The sequence below is a fragment of the Pongo abelii genome, chromosome 1 (genome assembly GCF_028885655.2).
Source record: "Pongo abelii isolate AG06213 chromosome 1, NHGRI_mPonAbe1-v2.0_pri, whole genome shotgun sequence".
Classification (NCBI taxonomy): domain Eukaryota; kingdom Metazoa; phylum Chordata; class Mammalia; order Primates; family Hominidae; genus Pongo; species Pongo abelii.
This window is the reverse complement of record NC_071985.2, coordinates 148,154,086-148,179,766: the sequence shown is the minus strand read 5'-3', so window position 1 is coordinate 148,179,766 and position 25,681 is coordinate 148,154,086. Positions and strand designations below refer to the sequence as shown.

Below are 25,681 nucleotides of genomic sequence, written 5' to 3'. Positions count from 1 at the left end.
GCCTCGGCCTCCCAAAGTGCTGGGATTACAGGTGTGAGCCACTGCACTTGGCCGAAATCCACATATCTATTATCTATTCCAGTCAAGAACCTGGTGCCCAGAGTGGGTAGAACCAAGAAGCAGCCTCTAGCAGACACCCCTTAATGAGGCCAGCTTCTGCCTGGGTTTGCTCAATCACCGTGGGAGGTCTGTTTTCTACATGTTTGGTTCCTTCTGGCAGACCTTGAGGGATGATAACTTCGGACACTTTTTCTTTGGACATGAGGTGTTGATGTACTGGCCTTCTGCATCAATCCTTGCATTTAATCATTTATTCAATTAATGTTTATAAAGTATGTGCCGGGTTCTGTGCGAAGCCCTGGATATTCAGAGGTAGCATTTAATGAGCACTTACTTACTAAATGTGAGGCACAGTGTTAAGCTCATGACTTAAAGTGTCTAATTTATAGCCCTAAGCAGTAGGCACTATTATTATCCTATTTTGCAGATGAGAAAACTCAGAGATGAATAAGACATGGTCAGTGGCTTTAAGAGGAAAGCCTTTCCTAATGAAGAGGGCTTCATTTTCACTGCTATAGCTGTTTTATGAAGAATCACAATTGATTTTTCCATTCTCCAGTTGGTGAACACTTGGGTTGTATTCAATTTGTTGTTAATACAATGCTGACTCCAATTTGTTACCTGGTACCATGTGCAAGAGTTTTCCTAGGGCATATTTCTAGGAGTCACAGGAGACAAACAGCCTCACCTATACTAGCTCTTGTCAAATTGTTTTGCAAAGTGATTGCATCACCCATTATCAGTGTTTGGGGGACCCCATTGTACCACAGCATTGACATTTGCAACACATGGTTCTGAGGATTTTCCGAGGTACCTTAGGAACATAGTGTATGTTGCCAAAATATTAATATGTATTAATTAGATAATTAAGTATTAATTATCTATTGCTGCATAACAACTTAATCAGCAGCTTAAAAGAACATGCATTTATTTCCTCACAGTTTCAGTGGGTTAGAAGTCCAGATATGTTTAGCCTGGGTCCTGTGCGTCAGGGTCTCACCAGCAAGCTGCAATCAAGTGCCAGCTAGGGCTGGGTTCTCATTCCTCTGCTTGCCTGGGGAAGAACATGCTTCCAAGCTCATGTGGTTGTTGACAGCATTCAGCACCTTGTGGTCTCAGATTCTTCCTGGCTGTCAGCTGTTGGCTGCTCTCAGTTCCTTGCCACCTTTCCTCTCCGTGCTCACAATATGGCAGCCTGCTTCCTCACAGCCAGCAAGGACAGGGTCTCCCAGCAAGGTGAACATTTAAGCTCTGTAAGCTTCTGTCTTGGGTAATATAATCCAGAATGGACATCCTATCACCTTTGCCATATTGTATTAGTTGAAATTAAAGTCACAGTCTGGCCATATTCAAGACAGAAAGGGCCTGACCAATTGACCAACTTGGAAGCAAATGGAGATTTTAGGACCAGCAACCACACAGAAGGAAACCAAGGATACACACGGCAATAAATGGGAACTAAAGTACTAAAGCCAGAAATGGTTACCACTTCAAAATAATCATTCTGTGGTTTTCTCTGTAGGAACAGAGTTGGTTCCTCAATTGAACAGAAGAAACAGAAAATCAGACGCTTGCCTGGATGCCACACTCACCGTACTATCTTCAGGAGGAGAGGTAGGGATGAGCAGAGCAGAAGTCAAGCTTTGATGGAATTCACGTTATCTGTTCAGTCACTAGCAGCCTTTGGACCTGATATCCTTCACATACCAAGGAACACTTTGACTCAGAACAAAGGCACTCGCCGGCAAAGTTCATGGCCTTCCGCTGTTCTGACCATAGCATAGATCACCTTCACACCGTCCGGACAGTGCTTCATTTTTGCGGACCACCTCCCTTGGCCCTGTTCCTGAAGAATGGAATAATTAGAAAGTTTTTTTTTTATGCTGCTTCTATTAAGTATGAGCTTTTTTTGGTGTCCTCGAGTGGTTTTGAGGGCAGAAAAAACTATTCAGACGTTGATGTTGCTTTTTAAAAGTTAATATTAAATTTATTAAAGTTACAGATTAAGAAGCCCTATTTTTCCTAAAGCTTTTATATTCTGCATAAAATCTTATTGTTTCTTGTATATTGTATATGGTCTGTCATATTTTCAAGAACTGTGTTAAGGGCCTTTGAATAATATGTGATCCTATTTATAAGCTTAGCTAATTTAACATCCTCAAGGATTTTAAATTGAATTTATAAATCAATATATTCTATTTATCTTTTAAAATTACTTCAATTTTCTGATTAAACTAATATAATCTTTCTGAGTACTTAACACAGCATACCTATACATCATACTCATAAATAGGGTTAACTTTAAGTTCCTTTAAATATTTCAGTGATCTATATAAACTTAGTAAAATTATAACTTTAAAACTAAATCAATTATTCACACATTATAAATTGGAATCTAAAATCTGTTCATTTTAATATTAGGCCAAATTGTCTTAAACGTTACATGCATGTGAGATACCAAATAAGTGCTTCTATCTCACATAAAGTATTAATATACAACAGGTTAATTTCCTTAAACACATCCATACTTGAATTGAAATCAGCCTAGGGTTGAGTGATACTTATCCACTGTACTGTATTAGTTTCTCTGGGCTGCTGTAATAAATCATCATAAACCAGGTGGCTTCAAACAACAGAAATTTATTCTCTCACCGTTTTGGAGGCTGGGATTCCAAAATCAAGGTGTCAGCAGGGCTATGACCCTTTGGAATTTCTAGAGGTGAATCCCTCCCTACCTCTTCCAGCTTTTGGTGGCTGTTGGCATCCCTGGGCTTTCTTGGCTTGTGGCCACATCACTGCTATCTCTAGCTTCATGTTCACAGCATCTTTGCCTCCACATGTCTCCAATTTTCTTATAAGGACGGTTGTCATTGGATTTAGGTCCCAGTCAGGTATTCCAGGATAATCTTATATTAAGATTCTTAACTTCATTACATCTGCAAAGATCAATTTTCCAAATAAAGTAACATGCACAAGTTCTAGGGATTTGGAGGTAAACATATCTTTTTAGGGGCCACCATTCAACCCACTGCACCCACAAAAGAGCTGTCACTCCCATGAGTCATGGTAACGCCCAGAGGTGGTATCTGGGAAGCTGACTGCCTCCTGTCAGCAATGCTGCTGGAACATGCTTCATTCTATTTATAGCGGCGCTATCAATGCCCTTCAAATGATGTGTCTCACAGTCCATGTCCCCAGGTTCACATTCTACTTTACTGAGTTTCTTTATCTCCTCACAGAAGCCTGCAGCACCCCCACCCCACTCCCCTGGACTGCATACTTCACCCAATTAGGTTTTGCATATAGATAGATAGATATTTGTGTATATACATATACATATATATATGTGTGTATATATATATATGTATATTTTTTTCTGGTTCTCTCCAAAGACATTTGAACTTGTTAGACAGAATCCTGCATTCTTTCAATCTGTTAGGATAATTAATTCTTAGGGCTATTAAAATGACATCCAGTTAAATTCTGGCACCTCTCTTATGGCTTTGCCTGACTAGTTGGTCACACTTCTGAGGTCTTTCCACTGTTTCAAACAGCTGGGTAAGAATTCTTTTAGGGCTTTGGGCAACTGTTGAAAAAGGAATACCAAAGAACCAATCCTGACAACAGGTCTTTGCTTAAAGGAGGTAGAATTGTAGAGTGATAAAGAAACTCAATCCCAGCACTTCGGGAGGCCAAGACAAGAGGTTCGCTTAAGGCTAGAAGTTTGAGACCAGCCTGAATAACATAGCAAAACCCCCATTTCTAAAAAAAAAAAAAAAAGATTAGGCATGGTGGCCCATGCCTGTAGTCCTACATCCTCAGGAGGCTAAGGCAGGAGGATAGCTTAAGCCCAAGAGTTCAAGGCTGCAGTGAGCTATGATCATGCCACTGCACTCCAGCCTGGGTGACACAGTGAGACAGAAAGAGAGAGAGAGAGAGAAAGAGAGAGAGAGGAAGGAAGGAAGGAAATAGTAAGACCCCCATTTCTAAAAAAAAAAAAAAAAGATTAGTCAGGCATGGTGGCCTGCATCTGTAGTCCTACCTCATCAGGAGGCTAAGGCAGGAAGACGGCTTGAGCCCAAGAGTTTGAGGCTGCAGTGAGTTATGATCATGCCACTGTACTCCTGCCTGGGTGATACACTGAGACCCTGCAAAGAAAAGAAAAGAAAGAAGAAAGAGAAGAGAAGAGAGGGAGGGGGAGGGAGGGGGGATAGAGAGAGAAAGAAAGAAAGAGAAAGAAAAAGAAAGAAAGAGGGAGGGAGAGAGAGAGAAGAAAGAAAGAGAAAGAAAGAAAAAGAAAGAAAGAAGAAAGAAAAGAAAGAAAGAAAAAAAGAAAAAAATTTATATATACCTATATACGCTGTGTGGTTTGGGGAAATCACTTAACCTTTCTGATCTGGTGTACTGGTGTACTCCTGTCTATACAATGGAGGTAACATCACTCCAAGTTACTTCATTGGATTTTGAGAATTTAAAGAAATGGTGCATGCAGAATGCTTCCCACAGTGCTCAACTTATAAGCACACAATAAGTGTTAGTGATTAGAATACTTGAATTTGGCCGGCCGTAGTGGCTCACACCTGTAATCCCGTACTCTGGGAGGCTGAGGCAGGTAGATCACCTGAGGTCAAGAGTTCAAGACCAGCCTAGCCAACATGGTGAAACCCCGTCTCTACTAAAAATACAAAAAACACTAGCTGGGCGAGGTGGCAGGTGCCTGTAATCCGGATTCTCAGGAGGCTGAGGCAGAAGAATCTCTTGAACCTGGGAGGCAGAGGTTGCAGTGAGCCGAGATGGCACCACTGCACTCCAGCCTAGGTGACAGAGCAAGACTCCATCTCAAAACAAAACAAAACAGAATACTTGAATTTGTGTGCCTAGAGTAGTTGTTCAGAAGAGTGTTCCCATTCTCTCTTAGGGACTATATGAACACAAATTCAATGGAAAGAAACAATACAGTATTGCACACTTTAAAATATGTTAAGAGGATAGAGCTCATGTTAAATGTTCTTAGAACACACACACACATGCACACACACAGACAAAGAACACCAGGAAATATTTGGAGGTGGATGGATATGTTTAGTAATTTGATTGTGATGATGGTATTACACGTGTATGCATACGTCCAAACTCATCAAATGTATACATTAAACATGTGCAATTTTTTTGTATCGATTATACCTTAGTAAAGCTTAAAAAACAAATTCAGCAGATGGAAATATTCCTTAAAAGGAGGTTCCCTCCTGTATATTATACATTCATTCTTTATTATTTATATCCAAATATTTACAGAACACCTACTATCTGCCAGCCTGTTCTAAGTGCTTAGGATAGATCACTGAACATAAGAGGCAACAATCCCTGCCTCAATGGAGCTTAGGTTCTAGTGGGGGGAGGGTTTTAGAAGATGATAAGTACTATGAAAAAAATGGAGCAGAGGAAGGGGGAAGGTCAGAACCAGGAGTGGGGTGGGTTACAATTTAGATATGATGGTTGGGGAAAGTCTCATGTAGGAGGAGACATTTGGGTACAGACTTGAAGGAGCTGAGGAAGTAAGCCATGTGCAGATATATGGGAGAGGAACCAAGAGCACAAGGGCCCTGAGGCAGTAGCATCCCTGGCATGTTCAAGGACAAGCAAAAGGATGATGTAATGGGAATGGTGTGAGTGAGGGGGAGTAGAAGGAGGAGAGGTAAAGAGGTGACACGGGTAAGTCATGAAGGTTGCTGACATCACTTTAATAAGATGGGAAGTCACTGCAAAGTTCAGAGCAGGGGAGTGACATGACTTGACTTGAATTGTAAAAGGCTCACTCTGGCTGGAGTGTGGAGAATAGATGTAGGAGAAGAAGGGTAGGGGCTGGAAGACCAATGAGAGGGTATGCAGGAATCCAGTCAAGAGATCAAGGTAGTGCAGACCAAGAAATAGTACGGGGGGCGGTGAGAAGTGGTCAGATCTGGTTTTACATTAAAAAGAAACAAGGCAGTTTGTTGACATATTGGACAAAGAGTGTGAGAAAAAGAGAAGTGAAAGAGGAGTCTAAGATTTTTGACCGGAGCAATCTAAAGAATCGTGTCACCATCAACTGAGATGGGAAGGACTGCGGGTAGAGTTGTTTGGGGGCAGGAGGGAATGTATGTGAGCTGTTTAAGTGAAATTTTCTACATGAGTTTGGAGTTTGAGAGGGAGAGGTCTTGGCCATAGATAGAAATGTGGGAGTTGTCCACATATAGATGTTATTTAGAGCCGTATGACTGGATCAGATTATGAAAGGAGTGAGGGTAGATAGAAAAAAGAACTGGACAAGTGGCAGTGCCCTCCAGCATTTACAAGCCAGGGAGAAGAGTAAAAACCAGTAAAAGAGACTTGGAAGAGGCAACCAAGGGAATATGGTGTCCTGGAAGCCAATGAGCTGTGTCCTCTATGGTGCTAGAGTCTGCATTTAACTCTGTGGGAATTTCCTCCATGTGATGACAATGGAGTCAACCCCTTAGCAGTCCAGGTGACACCAGTCCTAGCACTCCCAGTTACCCTTAACACGTCCTCTCTAGCTAAACATATTTTGCCTTTCTGCATTCTTCTGTAAGGGAACCAAATGGATTTTAATAATTAAAAAATAATAATGGAAACAAAAATCATGGAGTATGCTTCAGGGTAGCAATAATAATTTTTAAAGTATGTCTGTCATTCATTTATATAATCTACAGAACATGTGTATCTCATACACAAATGTCCTTGAAGTCATTGGTTCTTTGGAAAATTCTAGTTGGTTCTATAGCAATAATGAGTTTTATACCATATGCTGCAACATGTATAAAGGCAATCCAAATGGCACTTTTTGATAGTTATAAATCTGGTGAGAGACAGCATAGGCAATCGGTGAGTATGTCGCTCCTTTCTTGCTTCACAGTTTGTTTGTTTGTTTGTTTTTTTTGAGACAGACTCTCACTCTGTCACCCAGGCTGGAGTGCAGTGGCACAATCTTGGCTCACTGCAACCTCTGCCTCCCAGGTTCAAGCAATTCTCCTACCTCGGCCTCCCGAGTAGCTGGGACTACAGGCGCATGCCGCTACGCCCGGCTAATTTTTTGTATTTGAGTAGAGACGGGGTTTCACCGTGTTGCCCAGGCTGGTCGCGGACTCCTGAGCTCAGGCAATCTGCCCGCCTCAGCCTCCCAAAGTGCTGGGATTAAAAGCGTGAGCCACCGTGCCCTGCCTATCGCTTCACAGTATTTACTGGAAGAGCCTTAGTCATTAATGTAAGTGCTTTTTGAGCTCAGGGTCCATTTTATTTCCCTCACTATCTTTCTCGGTTCCCAGCACACTGTTTAGCCCATGGTAGATACTTTATACAGGTTTGCTCTATAAACGGCTGAATAGTGCAAGCTGCATCAATGAATGACTTAAACTAAAAAGACTTTCTTGGGACAGAAACTGAAACTCAGACAAGCATAACAATTACACTTAGAAGTTGCCTTTTATGTTAAATTTATTGCATACTTTCTGGTTGGGTCATTTGTAGTCCTTTTCTTTCTATAACAACAACAACAACAAAAACTCAAAAGTGAATGCTTTCTGCCCAAGGACAGGCAAGATACATGCCACCTTATTTGAACCACATGTATTTCCCAAAGGAATACCTAGGCAAAGAAAGGAGAAATGCAGCTTTCTAATCAGCAGCGCTGATGAGGACAGATGCTAGTTTATTTTTCATACACCCCATTTTTTCCATGATTTTATATCAACTGTGACCACACATATTTTATTTCTCATACTCTAATTCAGGAATTATGATTTTCCATATTATCAAAGCAAAAAAAAAATCTCTGTGAGAAGGCAAGCAAAGCAATGTTGTCACTGAGCACATCACACAGGTGCAGACGAGAAGCTGTATCCACAGGCCAAAGGGGCATAAAATAGAGTGACTCTGCAAACCAATCAAAAGGACCATTTCCATAAGCATCTACCTTATTAAATGTATCATCAACAGTCTGCCTAGGGCCTCTTTCTGTGGGAGAAGTGGGGAAGATAAAGGTTCATTTTGTCAGTATATTGTAGTTTTTCTTATGATTCTTAGCTGTCTCTAGAATTTTTTTTCAGCATTCAGACAGACAGCTATAAAACTGATTGGCTTGAAAGCCAAATAAAATAAAACACAGTAGCCTACTTTATCATTTAATACTAGCTATTTATTATGAGCAGTGCTGTGTTGGGATATCGACCCTGAGATTAAAGCTGGGGAAATATAGATTCTGAGATTCTGTGGACACATAAAGCTCCCAAGCCATGGTGACAGATGATAATGAGCTTATACTCAGGGGCCATCTTTTATCTCAATGGAGCCCAACAGCTATCATTTTTAAAAAATAATGAATTGTATAAACAATGCAGGGAACATTCACTTAGCTATTCTGCAATGCAACTTCCTTGGGCCCTGAGTACATGGTCAGCCTGCCCAGCCAACTGGCCATTGAAGACAGACACTCTCCTAATTCATTTATTCCTTGGTTGGTTGGTTAGATCATTCATTCTTTCATTTATTTCAACCCATTTGGCCCTGGGAGGCATCCTTCTCCCTGAATATTCCCTGAATTCCTCATGTTCTTTCTTGCCTCCAGACCTGTTTTTTTCCTCTAGCTAGGAAACCCTCTTACATCTCCAAAATAAAAATTCTACTGCTCGTTTAACACACAACTGAAGTCACACATCTTCCACAAAATCTTAAGCAATAATCTTAGAGTAAATTGCTTCTGGATTCAAATCCTGACCTTACTCCTTATTAGTTGTAGACCTGTGGGCAACTCACATCCTCATTCTCAGTCTCAGCATATTTACTCTAAAGTAGAGGTTAAAATTCTTATCTCCAACAGTTGTTTCAAGACTAAGCATATACAGCGTTTAACACAATTCCTAACCCATCGTAGGTACTCAATCAATGTTGGTTCCCCCTCTTTGGCTCCTGTTCTCTGAATTACAATAGCAGTTAAATTTATAGCTCACGCTTATGTAATTAAACATACACTGAATTTTTCACAGTTGTATTTCCTGGAGCTCAGGCTCTTCGTTGTACCTTCCCTTCACCCTCTTGCTTTAATCCATGGTTCCCAACCCTGGCTGCACATGACAATCACTTTGGGTGTATCTATGGTTGGGCCCAAGCCCCAGAGATTTTGATTTAATTAGTGGAGCCCAGACATTGCCTGACAAAATAATTCAACTATGTCTACAGCATAACGACATCCAGGCAGCTAGATGGGCTGGAAAGGACATATGGCCTTTCTGAATGGTAGCACCTTAAATCTGTGCCCCCTACCCTCACTGAGGGGGCCTTGGTCTAGCAGCCCTACTAAATCTCCTGGTCCACTCACTGCCCTACTCCTCGGGAGCATGATTTCTTACCTTCCCCTCTCCTCAAACCTCCTCCTTTATCATTACCCTCTGCTAATGATCTGGGGCACTCACTGATAAGACAGGAGAGAAAAAAGTGAACATTCTCACCCTATCTTCTAACTCCCTGCATTCATACTCTATCTTTCTCTTCTTACTATGGATGGAATGTCCCTGTTCAGGTCAAAAACCAGACTCCTCCACCTATATCCTAAAGCCCATTCCTTCCAGCAATTGTCACCACTCACCTGAGTTATCACTTATTTCACCTGTATACGTCCCACACTGGGTCATTCCCACCAAGAGCTAATATGCTGTAATAATTCCCATGTTAAACCCCTCCCTCGATCTCATATGCCCCTTTAACTATTGCCCCATATCTCTGGTCCTTTGTCAGGAAAAAAACAAACAAAAGCCTCAAAAATAGCCTGTCCTCACTGTCTCCAATCCTCTCCTTTCATTGTCCCTTGAACTCCTTCCAGTTAGGCTTTCAGCCCTTTGACTGAAACAGTTTCGTCAGGGTCACCAATAACCACCAATAACCTCTCAAGCCTTGACTTGCAGTATCTGACATGGTTGTTCTCTCCTGGGTCTCCACTGACGTTGAGCTCTCTTCCTATACCACTGGCTTCTCCTTCTCAATCTCCTTACCAACTCCTCATTTCCCTGACTTCAAACATTGGAAGCCCTCAGACCTGTTGTAATCTCTATCAACACTCACTGTTCAAGTGATTTTCTCTAACTTTATGACCTTAAACAGCATCCTTATACTGGTGATTGATATCTCTTGTGTGGACCTCTTCCCTGAGCTTCGTATTTACCTGGCTGCCTTCTTGACGTCTCCACCTGATTGTGTCTCTGTGACATTCAATGTCACACATCTAAAATGGAATTCCTGATTCCCACCCACTCCCAAATCTGCTGCTCCTAGCATTTTCTCTGTCTCAGGAAAAAGCAATTCCACTTTTGTGGTAGTTTGAACCAAAATTTTTAAAGTCATCCTTAAAACACATCTCTTGATACCATAGCCAATCCATCATCAAATTCTACATTATACATGTTTTTCAATATTATTAGATTATTCACACCTATAACTTTAAATCACTATATGGAATCCATCAATAATAATAACTGCAAATACACAGTGCCCAGCACTATTCTAAGTGCTTTACATAAAACTTAATCTGAACAAAAACTCTATGAGATAGGTATGATTGCTATTCCCATTTTACAATAAAAACTGAGGCACAAAGGAACTTGCCCAAAGACACAAAGCTAGTCAGTAAAAGAGCTAAGAGGAAAATCTAAGCAATTTGGTTCCAGAGTCCATGTACTTGACTACAGTGCTTTATATTTATGCTGTACTTAAATATTTAGATTGTTTAGAAGTTTCCAGTTCCTATAAATCACGTCATTTTAGCCACCTTTGTGTACAAAGCCTTTTCCTAATTTAGAACAATTTCTTCAACATACATTCTCGGGAGCTGAATTACTCAAAAAGCACAAACATTCTTAATTCCTAAAATAGCCTAATTCTCAGTAAACATTGGCTTTTTGAAATCTGAATTTATATCCAGTTATTCAGAAACTAGGTTTTTTTTTTTTTCTGAATAGAGAAGACCTAAAGGGGAGCTTAGAGAGCAGTTTGATCCTTGATTTAATCACTATGTATTCTACTCATTCAATCTTCCAGTCTTTATTTTCTTCATCTGCAAAATCAAGATAATCCCTAAGTCACAACTTCCCCCAAGATGCACTAATGAGACTCTTATTTCTATATTAAAAAGTTTGTCTTATTTCCCACAAATCCTGAAACTTCGATCTATTATTGTTCCATCCTAAGAAGGTTTTGATCCATTGCATCTTTTAAGATCATAGAACACTGAGTCTGACTTTTAAAGTGACGTTGCATATCCAAATTTTACACCTCCCTTTGCTCATTCGTTATTGTTTCAAGATCCTATTCTACTCACCATCTGGAAAGCTGAAGGAAAGATTACGTATTGATGTATTTGCCATGGTTTTATATTAACTGTGACCACACATCTTTTATTTCTCATGCTCTAAACTCAACTTTAATATCACAGATTTGGATATTGAATAGCTAATGATAAGTGAACTATGATTTTTTTTTTTTTTGAGGTGGAGTCTCACTCTGTTGCCAGGCTGGAGTACAGTGGCTACATCTCAGCTCACTGCAACCTCTGCCTCCCTGGTTCAAGTGATTCTCCTCCCTCAGCCTCCTGAGTAGCTGGGATTACAGGCACGTGCCACCACACCCTGATAATTTTTGTATTTTTAGTAGAGATGAGGTTTCACCATGTTGGCCAGGACGGTCTCCATCTCCTGGCCTCGTGATCCACCCACCTCAGCCTCCCAAAGTGCTGGGATTACAGGTGTGAGCCACCGCGCCTGGCCTGATGTTATATTTTAGGCGTTTTTCTGTTCAGCCTTTGGATGATCCCTATACTACAATGTGGAAGTCCTATGTTATATGTACCAATATATTATTATTTTTATTATTATTATTTATTTTTTTGAGATGGAGTCTTGCCCTGTCACCCAGGCTGGAGGGCAATGGCACAATCTCGACTCACTGCAACCTCCGCCTCCTGGGTTCAAACGATTCTCCTCCCTCAACCTGCCGAGTAGCTGAGATTACAGGCGTCTGCCACCATGCCCAGCTAACTTTTGTATTTTCAGTAGAGATGGGGTTTCACCATGTTGGCCAGGCTGGTCTCGAACTCCTGACCTTGTGATCTGCCCGCATCGGCCTCCCAAAGTGCTGGGATTACAGGTGTGAGCCACCATGCCCGGCCTCAGCATTTTATTTTTAAGAAAATTTTCACCTTACTCTAAAACTGTTTTATTATCTTCTTCCCTCAGTCATAAAAAACTAATACAATTGTTTTTAGAAAGGAGAAAGTTTCAGAAGCCAAGAAGACCCCTCTCCCGTTCATTTGTTTCCTTCTGTGTGTGCCAACTTGTCTGCTGACAGTCAGTTTTATTGCTGTTCCTTTCTATGCTGTCCCCTGTATCTGAAAGGCTGGAAGCCTGGGAACTATATTTCCCAGAATACACACCCAGTAAATATCTCAGACAATTATGAGAGATGAGGAGGGCAGAGGGAAGCAGAACGCATATTTTTCTACTAGTGGCAGATTTGAGAGTTTGGAGTGGCCTGTGGTGTCCTTCCATGAGTCACAGCGTCAGGGGGCACTTTCCAGTAGTTTCTGACCTAATTCCCTAAAAGTTAACTGCAAATCTGAGAGCTAACTATGGGCTTCCTTTGCCTCTGTTCCCTCTAGCCTTTTCAACTGTTTTATAAGTATCTGTCTGTTTTCAATACCTTCCTGCTTCAAATACCCAGAATGGTTTCTGTTTTTCTGACTGAATACTGACTGATAAGTCTCATCTTTAAGGCTTATGTAAACCTGTGGTCAGACATCCACCTAAGCACGATAAAACAGAACAAACAAATAAGTCTAGTTTACGTGATCAGTATCAGATCCCCAAATCATAAACTGTAAAATGTCTTTAACCCAAAAAGAAGCCTATTTAGCCGGGTGCGGTGGCTCACACCTGTAATCCCAGCACTTTGGGAGGCTGAGGTGGGTGGGTGGATTACTTGAGCTCAGGAGTTCACGACCAGCTTGGGCAAGATGGCAAAACTCCATCTCTACAAAAACCACAAAAATCAGCCAGGCATGATGGCCTTCACCTGTAGTCCCAGCTACTTGGGGGGTTGAGATGGGAGGATTGCTTGAGCTTGGGAGGCGGAGGTTGAAGTGAGCTGAGATCGCGACACCAGCCTGGGTGACAGAGTGAGACTCTGTCTCAAAAAAAAAAAAAAAAAAAGAAAAAAGAAAAAAATAAGCCTGCTTATATGATTTCCTTTTATTCCTCTAGGTCTCAGATAATTATATATCAAATTACAGAGGCCCAATCTAAAAACCCCAATGCCAATAGCCAATATCACCAGTGTTCCAGTATAATGCCTTGAGGGTGGCTAAAGCAATACAAACATGTCCATCCTTCATATTTTCACCTCCCTTTCACTTTAGTTCTCTTATTTGTGTACTTGTGCATATGCTTGATTTATGATTTTTGTTTATTCTTTTAAGTGCAGGGTTTTTTTTTGGGATGGGTCTCCAGCACCTAGGAAATCTTCTAAAGATGTTGGTTAAATTAAATGTAAAACAAATGTGTGGTTTTCTATTAGGCTTGATGGAGTAAACAGCAGCTCACACATATCAAATTAAGTTCACTCAGGAAACATAAGAAAATCATCAAGCTCTTAGGTTTTCCAGATGGGATAGCGGTTCCATTTTATTTTGAAAATCCTTTTTCTCCTGTATTGATGATGAATTTATGATGAGATATCTCACACCTGCCTAAAGCACACAGATTGTAGGTTGTCTCCCTAGGTAATTCTGATGCACACTAAAGCCTGAGAACCACTGCAGCAAATGAAAACAGAGCTCCTTTTCTTTGAAATCTCTATGCCAAGAGTGAAATACACAGAATCCAAAAAGACTTGGGTCTCTTTTCCAGGATTCACATTTGGGAGATGATGCACAGAAAGTGAATTTTGGAGCTGAAAAGGTCCTTATAGGTCATTTAATTTAAGCCTCTCATTTAGAAGATCAGCAATCATATCTAGAGTTTCTTTGGCATTTTAGGGCAGAACAGAATTCAGAACACAGGTATTTTGAATTTCAGTCCGATGTGTTATCTCCATGTGTCAGTCGTACCATGGACAGGCATATGTATTAGCAGAGTTTTCTGGCTGGTAGCAGTAAAGTTTTTCCAATAGATGCAAGCATCTTGAGGAAGAGATATCATTTTTCTAATATGCACAAAGATGTAAATGGGCTTGTGGCAGGCAGCCCTCCCCCTTTTTCTTTCATATATCTTATTAATATACAGTGTGGAGGCTCTAACCTCAGTAACAAAATACAATACAGATGCATTTTGAGAAAATTTGAATTATACAAAGTTGAAATTGCTGATGCAGAAAAATATTACAAAGTTTTGCTGCATAAAATTGCAACTTCCTAAACAACTGCCAAGAACTGCAAATTATAAAATGGCCTGGTGCAGTGAATTGCAAACCATGTTCATGGACTGTCATGCAGAGGCGCTGCATTACAGTAGCAGGATGTGACCCACACTTTTATTGATGTACACTGGAACCTGCCTGCATGTGATTCCAGTGACCGTTGTGCTATTATTTGTACAATAAACTTGTACTTAATTAATAATTAATTCACTTATTTTTGAGACAGAGTCTTACTCTGTCACCCAGGCTGGAGTGTGGCAGCACAATCTCAGCTCACTGCAACGTCCACCTCCTAGGTTCAAGTGATTCTCCTGCCTCAGCCTGCCGAGTAGCTGGGATTACAGGTGTGCACCATCACACCTGGCTAATTTTTGTATTTTTAGTAGAGACAGGGTGGGTTTCTCCATGTTGGCCAGGCTGGTCTTGAACTCTTGAGCTCAAGCGATTTGCCTGCGTCAGTCTCCCAAAGTGCTGGGATTACAGGCATGAGCCACCATGCTCAGCCTGCACTATAAACCTTTAACTCAGTAGTTATAGATAACATAACACTCTGAACCTCTAACAACTGCCATTAGTAGCTTACCATCTGTTAATTTAGGAGTGAGCACACACCAGAAAGCACTGAAGAGAATGGTGTAAAGATAAAATACGGCATTAGGGCCATAAAAAGAAAATAACCCACACCAACAGCATCTCCCATCGAATGTTTATTTATCTGTGAAAACTAGCCTTAAATTATGAGTATTTCAAACCATTTGATGAGCTCAGGAGGGCATCCCTCACACAAAAATTCAGCTTCCCTGACTTTAAAAACTCTTATTTACTCCTAAGCCTGAAAGACAATTTGTAAAATTGGAAGGAGCCCTAGGGGTTTCCAATTTAGCACCACATTTCTGGTCCACAAAGAGATATACTTCTCTGGTAAGTCTCCTAGAAGTCAGATCTGCTTTTGCAGGTTTTTAATTCCTTTTAGCATACAGTGAGATGCATCATCATGTGTTTTTACTCCAGGCTCTAACAGGGCCGGAGTTTGTCACTAAGTCACCTTCATGGGCATCTTCACAGGCCTTACCTTCATTATGTCTGCTCAACCAATTAAAAAAGAGAGTCAAGTAATCTTATTGTCCCCTTCCCAGAATGATTAGAGGATTAATGAGCTAAACAAAACACTCTCAAGCTCAGGAGGAACACTAGTCTACAAACGCAGAGCATGGCACGCTCTGTGGTCTGCGAGGGGTGACATCTGCAGATGAAGAGAACTGCACCCCCTGTAGCGCCTGACGCTGCTGCTGCCAATTCCATTGGGTCCTTGGTCTTGGTCCATCCAACCGGGGCCGAGTGTGTGCTCAGTGTGCCGATGAAGCTGGGACACCAGAATTTCTAAATTTTAATTAGTGTTTATAAAAAGCATCAAGGTGCTGAGTGTGAGGAAAATTAGAATTTTATTGGAGGCTTACATTTATTTTAAGGTTTGGTATTGTTTTTATTTGGAATTACATGAATGGGGGCAGGGTGGTGCGATAATCATTTCCGTGCTTAGGGCTTCTTAAGGTCACAAACTGGTTCCGGGTTTACTACTCACTTGAAAAAAAATTCACCAAAAAATTCAACAATTTATTTCCACAGGATTATTTCTTTCCAAGCAAGCTGCCTTCATGAAGTACTAAATTCTTTCACCAGTACAGATTTATCAGAACATCTTGGACAGTGCTACAAATCTAAGAAGAAAATTAAATATCATTTAGCTAGGGAGTAGCCTCTGCTTTGAGTCAAGGGCTGGTCTGATGAGGTATAGATGAAATTTTCAGGACTACCATATTGATAACTTGCAGATAAGCTTTGGATCCTAGAATCTGAGGACACACAAACACACAGAAAGGGCCAGGTCTGTCAAGAGTCCTTGGTGAGCTCTGTGACCCCTGCCACTCGTCATTTCTAAATATTCCCGACTTCCTTACTCTTGCGCCCTTGCTGAGATGTGTGTGTGCATACAAACAAAAGCTATGTATTTCTACCCTGAGTTTCCACACTTTGAACCCCTCCAGACACCATTCTGAATATGACACTCTGCTGCAGGGTACTAAAAATTGTTCTTTCCTCAAAATAAAACCTTTAAAGATCCCTTAGTAGCTATTTGGGGACTGCAATTCAATTTCAATTCTCCACCCTTTGGCCAGCTATAGATTCAAAATGCTTACGTAAAACATTGAGAGTATGTACTTCATGGCAAATTTGATTTTTCTTCTGCAATAGAAATTTATGCTGTAGTTACCACAAACTATATTTTTACTTAGAAAATACACAAAGCAATAATGCACCTCAACAAGAGAGAACAGATCTTTTAAAATTTTATTTTATAGGTAGCTTTGATAAAAGCTTCAGATAGACCCACATACTATACAGAGTTTGTGAAATCTACACTTTCAAATCATAATATTCTCTATTTTAGGCTATTATATTTAGAAGCATGACTTCTCAAATCCTTTTATTACAAGTAGTTCTTGCACATAAATGTTATATCACAATAGCAAAAAAATGTAAACTTCTTTTGCAAACTACATAAATACTATAATATCTGCCTTGAAGTTATTCTCATTTTAAATCAGAATACACTCTAAATGTTTTACATAGAAAACTCTGGTCGGTAGCCTATGTGCATGAAACATTATTTTTTCTTTCTTACCGACTTGTCTTTCATGTTGCCTACTTAGGTCTCTGAAGGAGAAAAATTCAAAATAGAACCCAGATCAAAATTCAGTTCACATGTAAGCCAGGTACCAGAAGGATGCCGTTAACCTTGGGAAAAATAAGAGATGTGAAATTATTCTACATGCTAAATCCAACATGCCACCAGTTGGTATGGAGGTAACTGAAGATAAGGACTGGGGTCAAGCTCATATTTCATTCTATATGGAAGGGATTCAGCCTGCTTGTCAATACAGCTTTTACTCTGATGTATAAAAACATCTGTTTTCAAATGAACACCTCTTTCTCTTTTCTTGTACAGCACAACAGATCATTGCTACAGCTCTAGTCCTAGACTGGAAAGTCTAGGTGGCCCGTGAATTGATTTCACCTTCGCTGTCCTTCAAGTCTTTAAATGCAAAGTGAAGTTGTTTAAATATACACATGCGCTCCCTGACATTCTCTAGTCTTTTTTTTTTTTGAGACAGAGTGTCACTCTATCACCCATACTAGAGTGCAGTGCTGCGATCTTGGCTCACTCTGCAACCTCCACCTCCTGGGTTCAAGTGATTCTCGTGCCTCAGCTTCCCAAGTAGCTGGTATTACAGGCATGTGCCACCACGCCTGGCTAGTTTTCTGTATTTTTAATAAAGACACGGTTTCACCACATTGCCCAGGCTGGTCTCATATTCCTGGCCTCAAGTGATCCACCTGCCTCGGCCTCCCAAAGTGCTGGGATTACAGGCATGAGCCAGCGTGCCCGACCTCTCTCCTTGATTCTTAACACCGTTCTTTGGTCCTCTTATTCCTCTGTCCCTTTGCTGGGTTTTCTCTACCTGCTCCTTAAACGTTGGTGTTCTCTTGGCTTCTTTTGCTCTTACTAGGTAAGATTATCAGCTGGATGTTCCATAGGCACTTCAAACTTCACATTCTCTTCTCCTTGTTTTCTGCATAAACCCTTTACTAGCTCTCTACTGTTTTTTACCATCATGAGGGAAAATGAGAACTAATGTGGGCTGGTGGGAGGCAGTCTGGGGTGGTAACCCCGTATCTGAAATACTCCAGGGATCCATGTTTCTTTCAATAGTCAGACTAAGCATTCCTCAATCCAATCCCCAGATATCTTTGAATAAAATCAATAAAAATCAGTAAAAACAGGAATATATATACACACACACACACACACACACGCACACATGCATGGAGGACCATATCAAGGCCTTTTTCAGGTCAAAAAGGGTTTTCACATTGACCTTTTTTGTTACTTTTAAGTAAGTATTTTTCCTCAGAATGTTCCTTCAGTTAAAAATCAGGTTTAATCTGGAGCTCTTACTGATTTTTCTTTGGTTCCTACTGAACACCTAGCTACTGGCCATGGTTTCTTTGAGGAAAAAAATACCATTGCTGAAGCATTTCTAAACATTTTTAATGCATGCAGAAAGAACTACATAGACTTTCCAAGCAGCTATATATAAGGTGGCTCAAGTAACATTATTATTTATTTTGGTCTAAGCCCTTTCATAATGTCCTTTTAAAATACAAAGAGAATGGCTATGAAATGGTGCCAGAACCCAGAAGGCCCAGCCGGACTGACAGGAGCTCTGAGCAGTTCACAGGACAAGCAGGGACCCACCAAACCTCTCCCGTTTCTGTGTTTTCTCTAAATGCGCCAGGTCCTCTCTTTACTGCCCATGCTTTTAAACTATGAAAAAAAATTTTTAAAGAAATCTAGCAGTGATTAATGGAGACCTCAAATAACACTGTACATGGGCTTTGTTAGAGACAGGTAACCATTCTTAACAGCTCTTTTCTCAGAGGAGGCCTGGGTGGGCCGAGAGGCATCCGGAGTTTAGGAACTGCTTTTATTGCAGACTGCACCTTGGCTAATACTATCCTCTATGTACTGGCTGCCTGTGTCACTCCTGCTGAGGACTGTGGAGGGGATGCGAGAGGGACGCCTCTCTGGGTTCTCCTGAGAGAAGCAGCAGATCATCTTCTTCATGGTGCCATACATGTCCTCGTCCTTGTAGGAGTAGATGATGGGGTTCATGACGGAGTTGAGCAGCGCCAGCAACAGGAACCACCTTTTCACGTGCTGCACGCCACACTGCCTGCAGTTCAGGCCGTCGAGGAGCAGAACCACCAGGCCCGGGGTCCAGCATACCACAAACGCCCCTGCAAGGAGAGAAGAGGAAGCAACAGACGCTCAGACCTTAGGGGGCTTATTCAGGTTTTCTTCTCTCCCAGCCTTCAGTCAGTGGCATCAAGGGGCCCTCATGGTTTGTTTTGACAACTGCAAGGCAAACTTCCACCTACCATCTGAGCATTTGAGGCCTACGCTTGGTACAGGCAAATAGCTGGGAACCTCCTTGACTATCAATCACATTTCATTTCACTTTCTTTTCTGCTTACCCAGGTCTTGTGATTATGAGAGGCTCACATTTACATTCTGTTTAGGAGGCAGTGCACATGCATGATCTCCGTTAGTTCTCTGAACCACACTGGGAGGCTGTTGCACTCATTATCCACATTGGACAGATAAGAAAAACAAGGCCCAATTCTAGGGGGAGATGAGGGGAGAACTCTCTGACTCCAGGGCTCCCACTCTTCACCCTACATTCTGCTGTTATAGAAATCAGATTTTCTAAATGTGCTCTTGAAAATACGACACAATGAGTCTACGGCATTCTCCTGGTGGTTTAACTAAATCACGGGCTCATAAATTTCATTCTTCATAAATTCATGTGGATGCTTAGTAAGCACTATATTCTTTTTGACATATTCACGGGCCATCTGCATAATCATCTGCTCCACATTTAGATTTTTTAGTCAGAAATAAATCTTTCATGATGAGATAGTTAAAAATCTACTTTTCAGACTCTGCAATTGAATATGAACCGTAGTCTTTTCTTAGTCTCTAGCCACAGGATCATACTTACCTTACCTCTAAATTTCATGATATTTTTCTCCCATTAAGACATGGGTCCACTATTTCCCTACTATTATCATAACCTCAGATAGCAATAATGACTAATCTTTATACAGCACTTACTATAAGCAAGGCACTGGTGCAAATGCTTCCCTTGATTAACTCACAGGACCACACTATGACACTGGCATTATTATTATCCCCAGGAAACTGAGGCACAAGAGAAGTTAAGTAACTTGCCTATGATCAAATAACTCTTAAGAGACACGATTTTGAACAGAGGCCATCTTTCTCCACAGGCTGTGCCCTGGGCCACTATATGACCCGTCTCTGTAGTATGATGTGGTTGCTTTCGGCGAACGTCCTTGTCATTTCTAAATGCACTTGCTTGTCCACTCATAAATATTCATCTGAAGCTAACAATGTGCCAGGAGCTGTACTAGACAGTGAGTGAGGTGAAGGCCATGCACTCAGGGAGCTAAAATACTAACAGAGGAGACGACAAACAAGCAAGTCTATAGATGATATCACCAACTACTCTACTTGTTAGAATTAGTTCTGCACAGTATTTCTCTTGTTGCTTTATCTTACTTCTAAGAGATATAATACTAAGCAGGGCAAGTCAAGGATTATAAAGAGGCAGTGTAAGGCAGGGAAGAGCCACGAGCTTTGGGGTCAGACACGTATGCACAGCTCAACCTATGAGGAACCCGAATTATGGGAATTACTTCACTTTTCTCGGCCTCCATTCCCTCCTTTATACAATAAAGTTAATAAATCCAACTATGTGAGGTGGTGGTTGTGAGGATCAGAGGTCATGGAAAGTGGTACCCAACACTGTGGTGGGTTCACTGAGCAGCAGTTATCATGAGGTGCTTTGTTTCCACAAAATATCTATATGTTTAGTAGCTAGCAGGGGAGTTGAATTCCTTATTTCATAATTACAGTTCAGCAGTGGTTCCCTTTTTTCTCCACCTTGTATTATTATTTTCGGTCTGGCTGATATATGTGAATAAAGAACTGGACTTGGAGATAAGAGATCAGAGATTTGGGTCCTAATTATTCACTTACTGTACAACTCTGGGAGACCCATGTCATCGCGCTGGGCTCAGCTTCCTCAGCTGTAAACTGAGGACTGACTTTAGGCTAGGTCTGAGTTTTTCTAGTGGTGGGTCAGAACTTGTTAGTGGGTGTGCAATCAATGTGACAGGTTCAGACTGGTTTTTTGTTTTATTCAGACTGGTTTGAAACAAATGAAAGAATTGGATGGGCAGCCAAGTTTGGAACTACCAACTTGAGAATTCATATTAGTAAGTTTTTAGCCATACCACCCGATAATTGTGTCTGAGAAACAAGTCAAATTTGTTTGAGTTTTATGGAGAGTTAAAAGCCACAGTTTCACAGAATTCAGCAGTTTCCTACTTGGAAAAGAGTTCAGAAGCCGCTTAGCCCTATCTTTCATTCACAGGAAAAAGGCCTTCCCTTTGTACATCTCATGACAATCCAGGCAAAGGAAATGCCCTGGTCAAGGGAGGCTCTTCACCTGCTGAACAATGGTTTCTTCTCTTAAATAACTTCATTTAGGCTGGGCGCGGTGGCTCACACCTATAATTCCAGCACTTTGGGAGGCTGAGGTGGGTGGATCATCCAGGTCATGAGTTTGAGACCAGCCTGGCCAAAATGGTGAAACCCTGTCTCTGCTAAAATGCAAAAAATTAGCCAGGCGTGGTGGCAGGTGCCTGTAGTCCCAGCTGCTTGGAAGGCTGAGGCAGGAGGATCATTTGAACCCAGGAGGCGGAAGTTGCAGTGAACCGAGATCGTGCCACTGCACTCCAGCCTGGGCAATACAGCAAGACTCCATCTCCAAAAAAGTAAAAAGCAAAAAAATATATAAATACCTTCATTTACTTGAAAAGAAGGCTTGCATCCAAACTCTGCCTGTTGTACTCTTCCATTTGTTTTGTGTGATCCTCTGCAATAGCCCAGGAAAAGTCTGTGCTTTCTCTATGTGATGCCCTTCAGGTTTTTGAAGACAGTTAATGCTTTCTGTCTTTCTTTAGCCTTTTCTCCAGGAGACACATATTTAATTTTATCTACTAGTTCCCAGATGGATACCTCTGGACTCATTCATATTTGTTAATGCCGAGATTTTTTTTTTTTTTAAAGTAATCTGGGCATCACACAAACTCTTCTTTGAACCCTGCTGGTTCCCAGCAGTCATAGTCTGAGCATTGAGGCTAAATACTCAAAAGACATTCCTTTTAGTTTTTTTATTCTGGATTTATGCAGATCAGTAGGCAACTGAGTGATAAATATTTTCCAGGATCTATCACACACACACATAAACACACACACCTCTCACTTTTAAGAATTAGTCCAGTTACCTGTTTGAACGTTCCTGACATCTCCACATTCTCTATGAATTCTCCAAGACTACAGAGCCCAGGGTGTGGAGGTGTGTGGGGAGGTCTTATGTTTAACTGCTAACATAGAGCAAACCTCCCCAAAGAATGAACTGTTAGATAAACTGTGCATCTCTTCTGAGATGTGTTTGGAGAGAGATCTTGGCCTCCAGGTGGAGGAGGCTTGGAACAGCTGTGTTTCCCAGGGTCACTGCCGGGGAGCATCTGCTCAAGGCAACATCTCTGAAGCACCTGTTCTCTAGTTTAGCCACCTAGTATGTTTGTGCTGTTCTGTAAAAGATTTGCCTTTTGTTATTCACTGGAAACAGTACAAAGATGAGATCAGTAGATTTTTATTTCTCTTCTGACACCACAGCCAGCCAATCAGCCAATATTTTTGTGGGATTCCTTCCCTCCTTCCATCCCTCCCTCCCTTTCTTCCTTTCCTGGCCAAAAAAAAAAAAAAAAAAAAATCTTTCCTTTAACAAACCAAAGAATGATGTAATTGTGATATATGCAGCTTTATGGTCAGACATGACATACTACGGAGGGGCCCTTGAAGTCCAGAGGTACCCTCCCACTCCTCCTTCACTCTCTTTAGTAGTAAGATGCTTTATGGGCCACAGCTGAGCAGCCTAGCATAAAGTCAGGAACATGGCTCTGGTGCCAGGCTGCCTGGGTTCAAATCCTGGCTCTTCCACTGATCAGCTGTGTGCCTTTGACCACATCACCTAACTTCTCTGTGCTGTAGTTACCTCAGCTTTAAAATGAGGGCAGTATTAGCATCATTCCCAAGGGTTTTTATAAAAATTAAATGGATTAATTCATATACAATGATTAAAACAGCATCTGACACAAAATCATCGCTCAATAAAAAGCTTATAAGGTTTTTAATTGAATGAATTATTTTATGTAATTCAATGAAAAGGGGAACTATGTAGGAATTATCATATTATGACAAACAGCATCAATGTGAAGACTTATTTGGAGTGTTGGGTCACATGATTAATTCAAAACAGAGTTTTGTGCTGGGGAGAAAACTTTCATGATAAAAAAATCACGTCATTAAAGAATAAAAAATCACATTAAAAAAATTCACATCTAATAATATGAGAGTGGGGTTTTAGGAAAACATTGGCAATTTATTTTTATCCTTTTTTGAGTGTGTGTGCGATGCACACATGCAAGGGGGGTGTACTATATTATTCAAACAAAACTACAAAAAATAATATGAACTTTAAAAAATAATGCTTAAAAGAATAAAAAAATAAGAATACCTGTCTACTTACTACCCAACTTAAAGAACTCAAAGAAACGTAAAAGAACACTATCGTATCTTTAGAGCCTGCTGGGTGCCCACCCCAGTAGCCCTCTCTCCTGTTGAGATAAACGTATCATACATTTTGGGCTAATCATCTTCTTGCTTTTTCTCATGGTTTTCCAATATATGGATGTAATGTTAGACATCATATTGTTCAGGTTGATCTGTTTTTTAACCGTACCATGATTTGCATTGATTTTGGTTATCAATATATTGGAATTCACTTCTAGCATCTTATTTTGTTCTTTGTTTCATTTTTTTCTATGTTTCGCTTTTTTCCCCCTCTCTTTTTTTGTATTGAGATCTTTTATTTTTTCATTTTCTTTGGTTTCATTTTCCCCCTTCCCCTGGTTTGGAAGTTGTAGACTCTATTAAATCTCGACTTATATGTTTAACAAAGTATAAAGTTGGCCAGTGTTTGTCCTTCCTTCCAGTCAACATAAGGACCTTGGAACACTCCCACCTGGATTTTTTGGAATTATACAATTTCATACAGAAAGGACTCTTCACATCAAAGTTGGTAGCTACAGCTTTTGATGTCTGGCTTGTTAATTTTTCTCTCTTGACAACACAGTAACCCTCTCTTGGGAATAGCAAAGAGAATGAAAGTGTTACTGTTATGGGAAATACAGATCACTGGAGCTGGGTGAGGCCTTAAAGATTACCAGTGTTTTTCAAACTTTTGACCAAGCCAAATGAAAAAGAAAGGAACTTTAAAAATAATGCATATTCTCTGGTCCCACATCAGACCCAATAGTCAGAGTCTCGGGTGGGACACAGAAATCTGCAGGACTAAAAAGTTCCCTGGGTGATCATGATGCACAGCCAGTTTTGTAACCTATTTCTCCATGCTGACCCAAAAAGGTTTAATCAAGCTGACTCCATAAGCAAAATTGTAGATACCATACAGACTTAGCAAAAAGCCATGGAAAAGAGAGAGGGAGCAGAGTTTTTCCAAACGAGAAAATAAGCATCTCTAGAGATGAATAACTTCAATTTGCATTTGGGAACATGTTTGAGCACATATGCAAAAATAAATATACAAAGAGTGGCAGCAAAAGTAGTCTATAGGCAAGGCATCCACAGTCCTCCTCTGCTGCTCTTTGGCTTGCCGTGCCAGGAATGCCTTCTCATCACCTAATCTGAGGTCTGCTTTTCTTTCTAAGCTTAGTGCATACTCTGCCTTCTCCACTGGAGTTCTCCCATCTCTCCCACCACAGTGTCCATTTCCTCCTCTCAACTCCTGTAGCACTTGCTACCTATAGCATTCACGTGGCACTGTACACATTACCTGCTTAATTCCTCTCTAGCATTTCCTGAGAATTCTGGGTCAGGCAGTGTGCTCAGGGCTTTACATGCACTTCCCCTGTAAAACTCACAGCCCTACAAGTTGCTACTTTTATTATTATCCTAGACTAACATACAATAAATTTGAAGTTTAGAGTAGCTCAACAGTTTGTCCTAGGTGCACAAGCCAAAAAATAGAAGTTATCATTTGAACTCAGCCCTGACTTCCCCATGCAAACTCTTGAGCATTGAGCTATACTAGAGGTAATTTTTAATACATATGTCTTGTGTCCCAGGTGTGTTCTAAGCTCCCTAAGCATGTATGCTGTGCCTCATGTGTTTGTATTCTTAGAACTAAGTATCTAGCCCCCACACTCAGTAGCACAGGAGATGAGCCAGGTGAATGTGACTGAAATTTATTAATAACTTCAGGGATTGACAGGGACAGAACCTGGACCTGATGACTAACTCCTGTCAATGAGGGTCTCAGTTGAAGTGACACTCAGTTGAGATGGTGCTGAAGCGCAAGAATGACTGTGCACAGGT

General features: G+C 40.9%; 1 protein-coding gene across 11 annotated transcripts in view; it reads right to left on the bottom strand.

The window, feature by feature from the left end:
* Window positions 1-16,104: 16,104 nt before the first annotated feature.
* The window catches only part of LPAR3 (lysophosphatidic acid receptor 3), a 116,381-nt gene continuing 106,804 nt past the window's right edge, over window positions 16,105-25,681 (bottom strand). For 7 of the 11 annotated variants that reach the window (XM_054532139.1, XM_054532161.1, XM_054532179.1 and 4 more), the window contains one exon: window positions 16,895-19,371. In XM_054532139.1, coding sequence (XP_054388114.1) covers window positions 19,046-19,371 — 326 coding nt within the window. In that variant the 3' untranslated portion in view covers window positions 16,895-19,045. Of the gene's footprint in view, window positions 16,230-16,894; window positions 19,372-25,681 lie in introns of those variants that run through there. The other 4 variants (XR_008513930.1, XR_008513903.1, XR_008513931.2 and 1 more) reach the window with 2 other exon arrangements.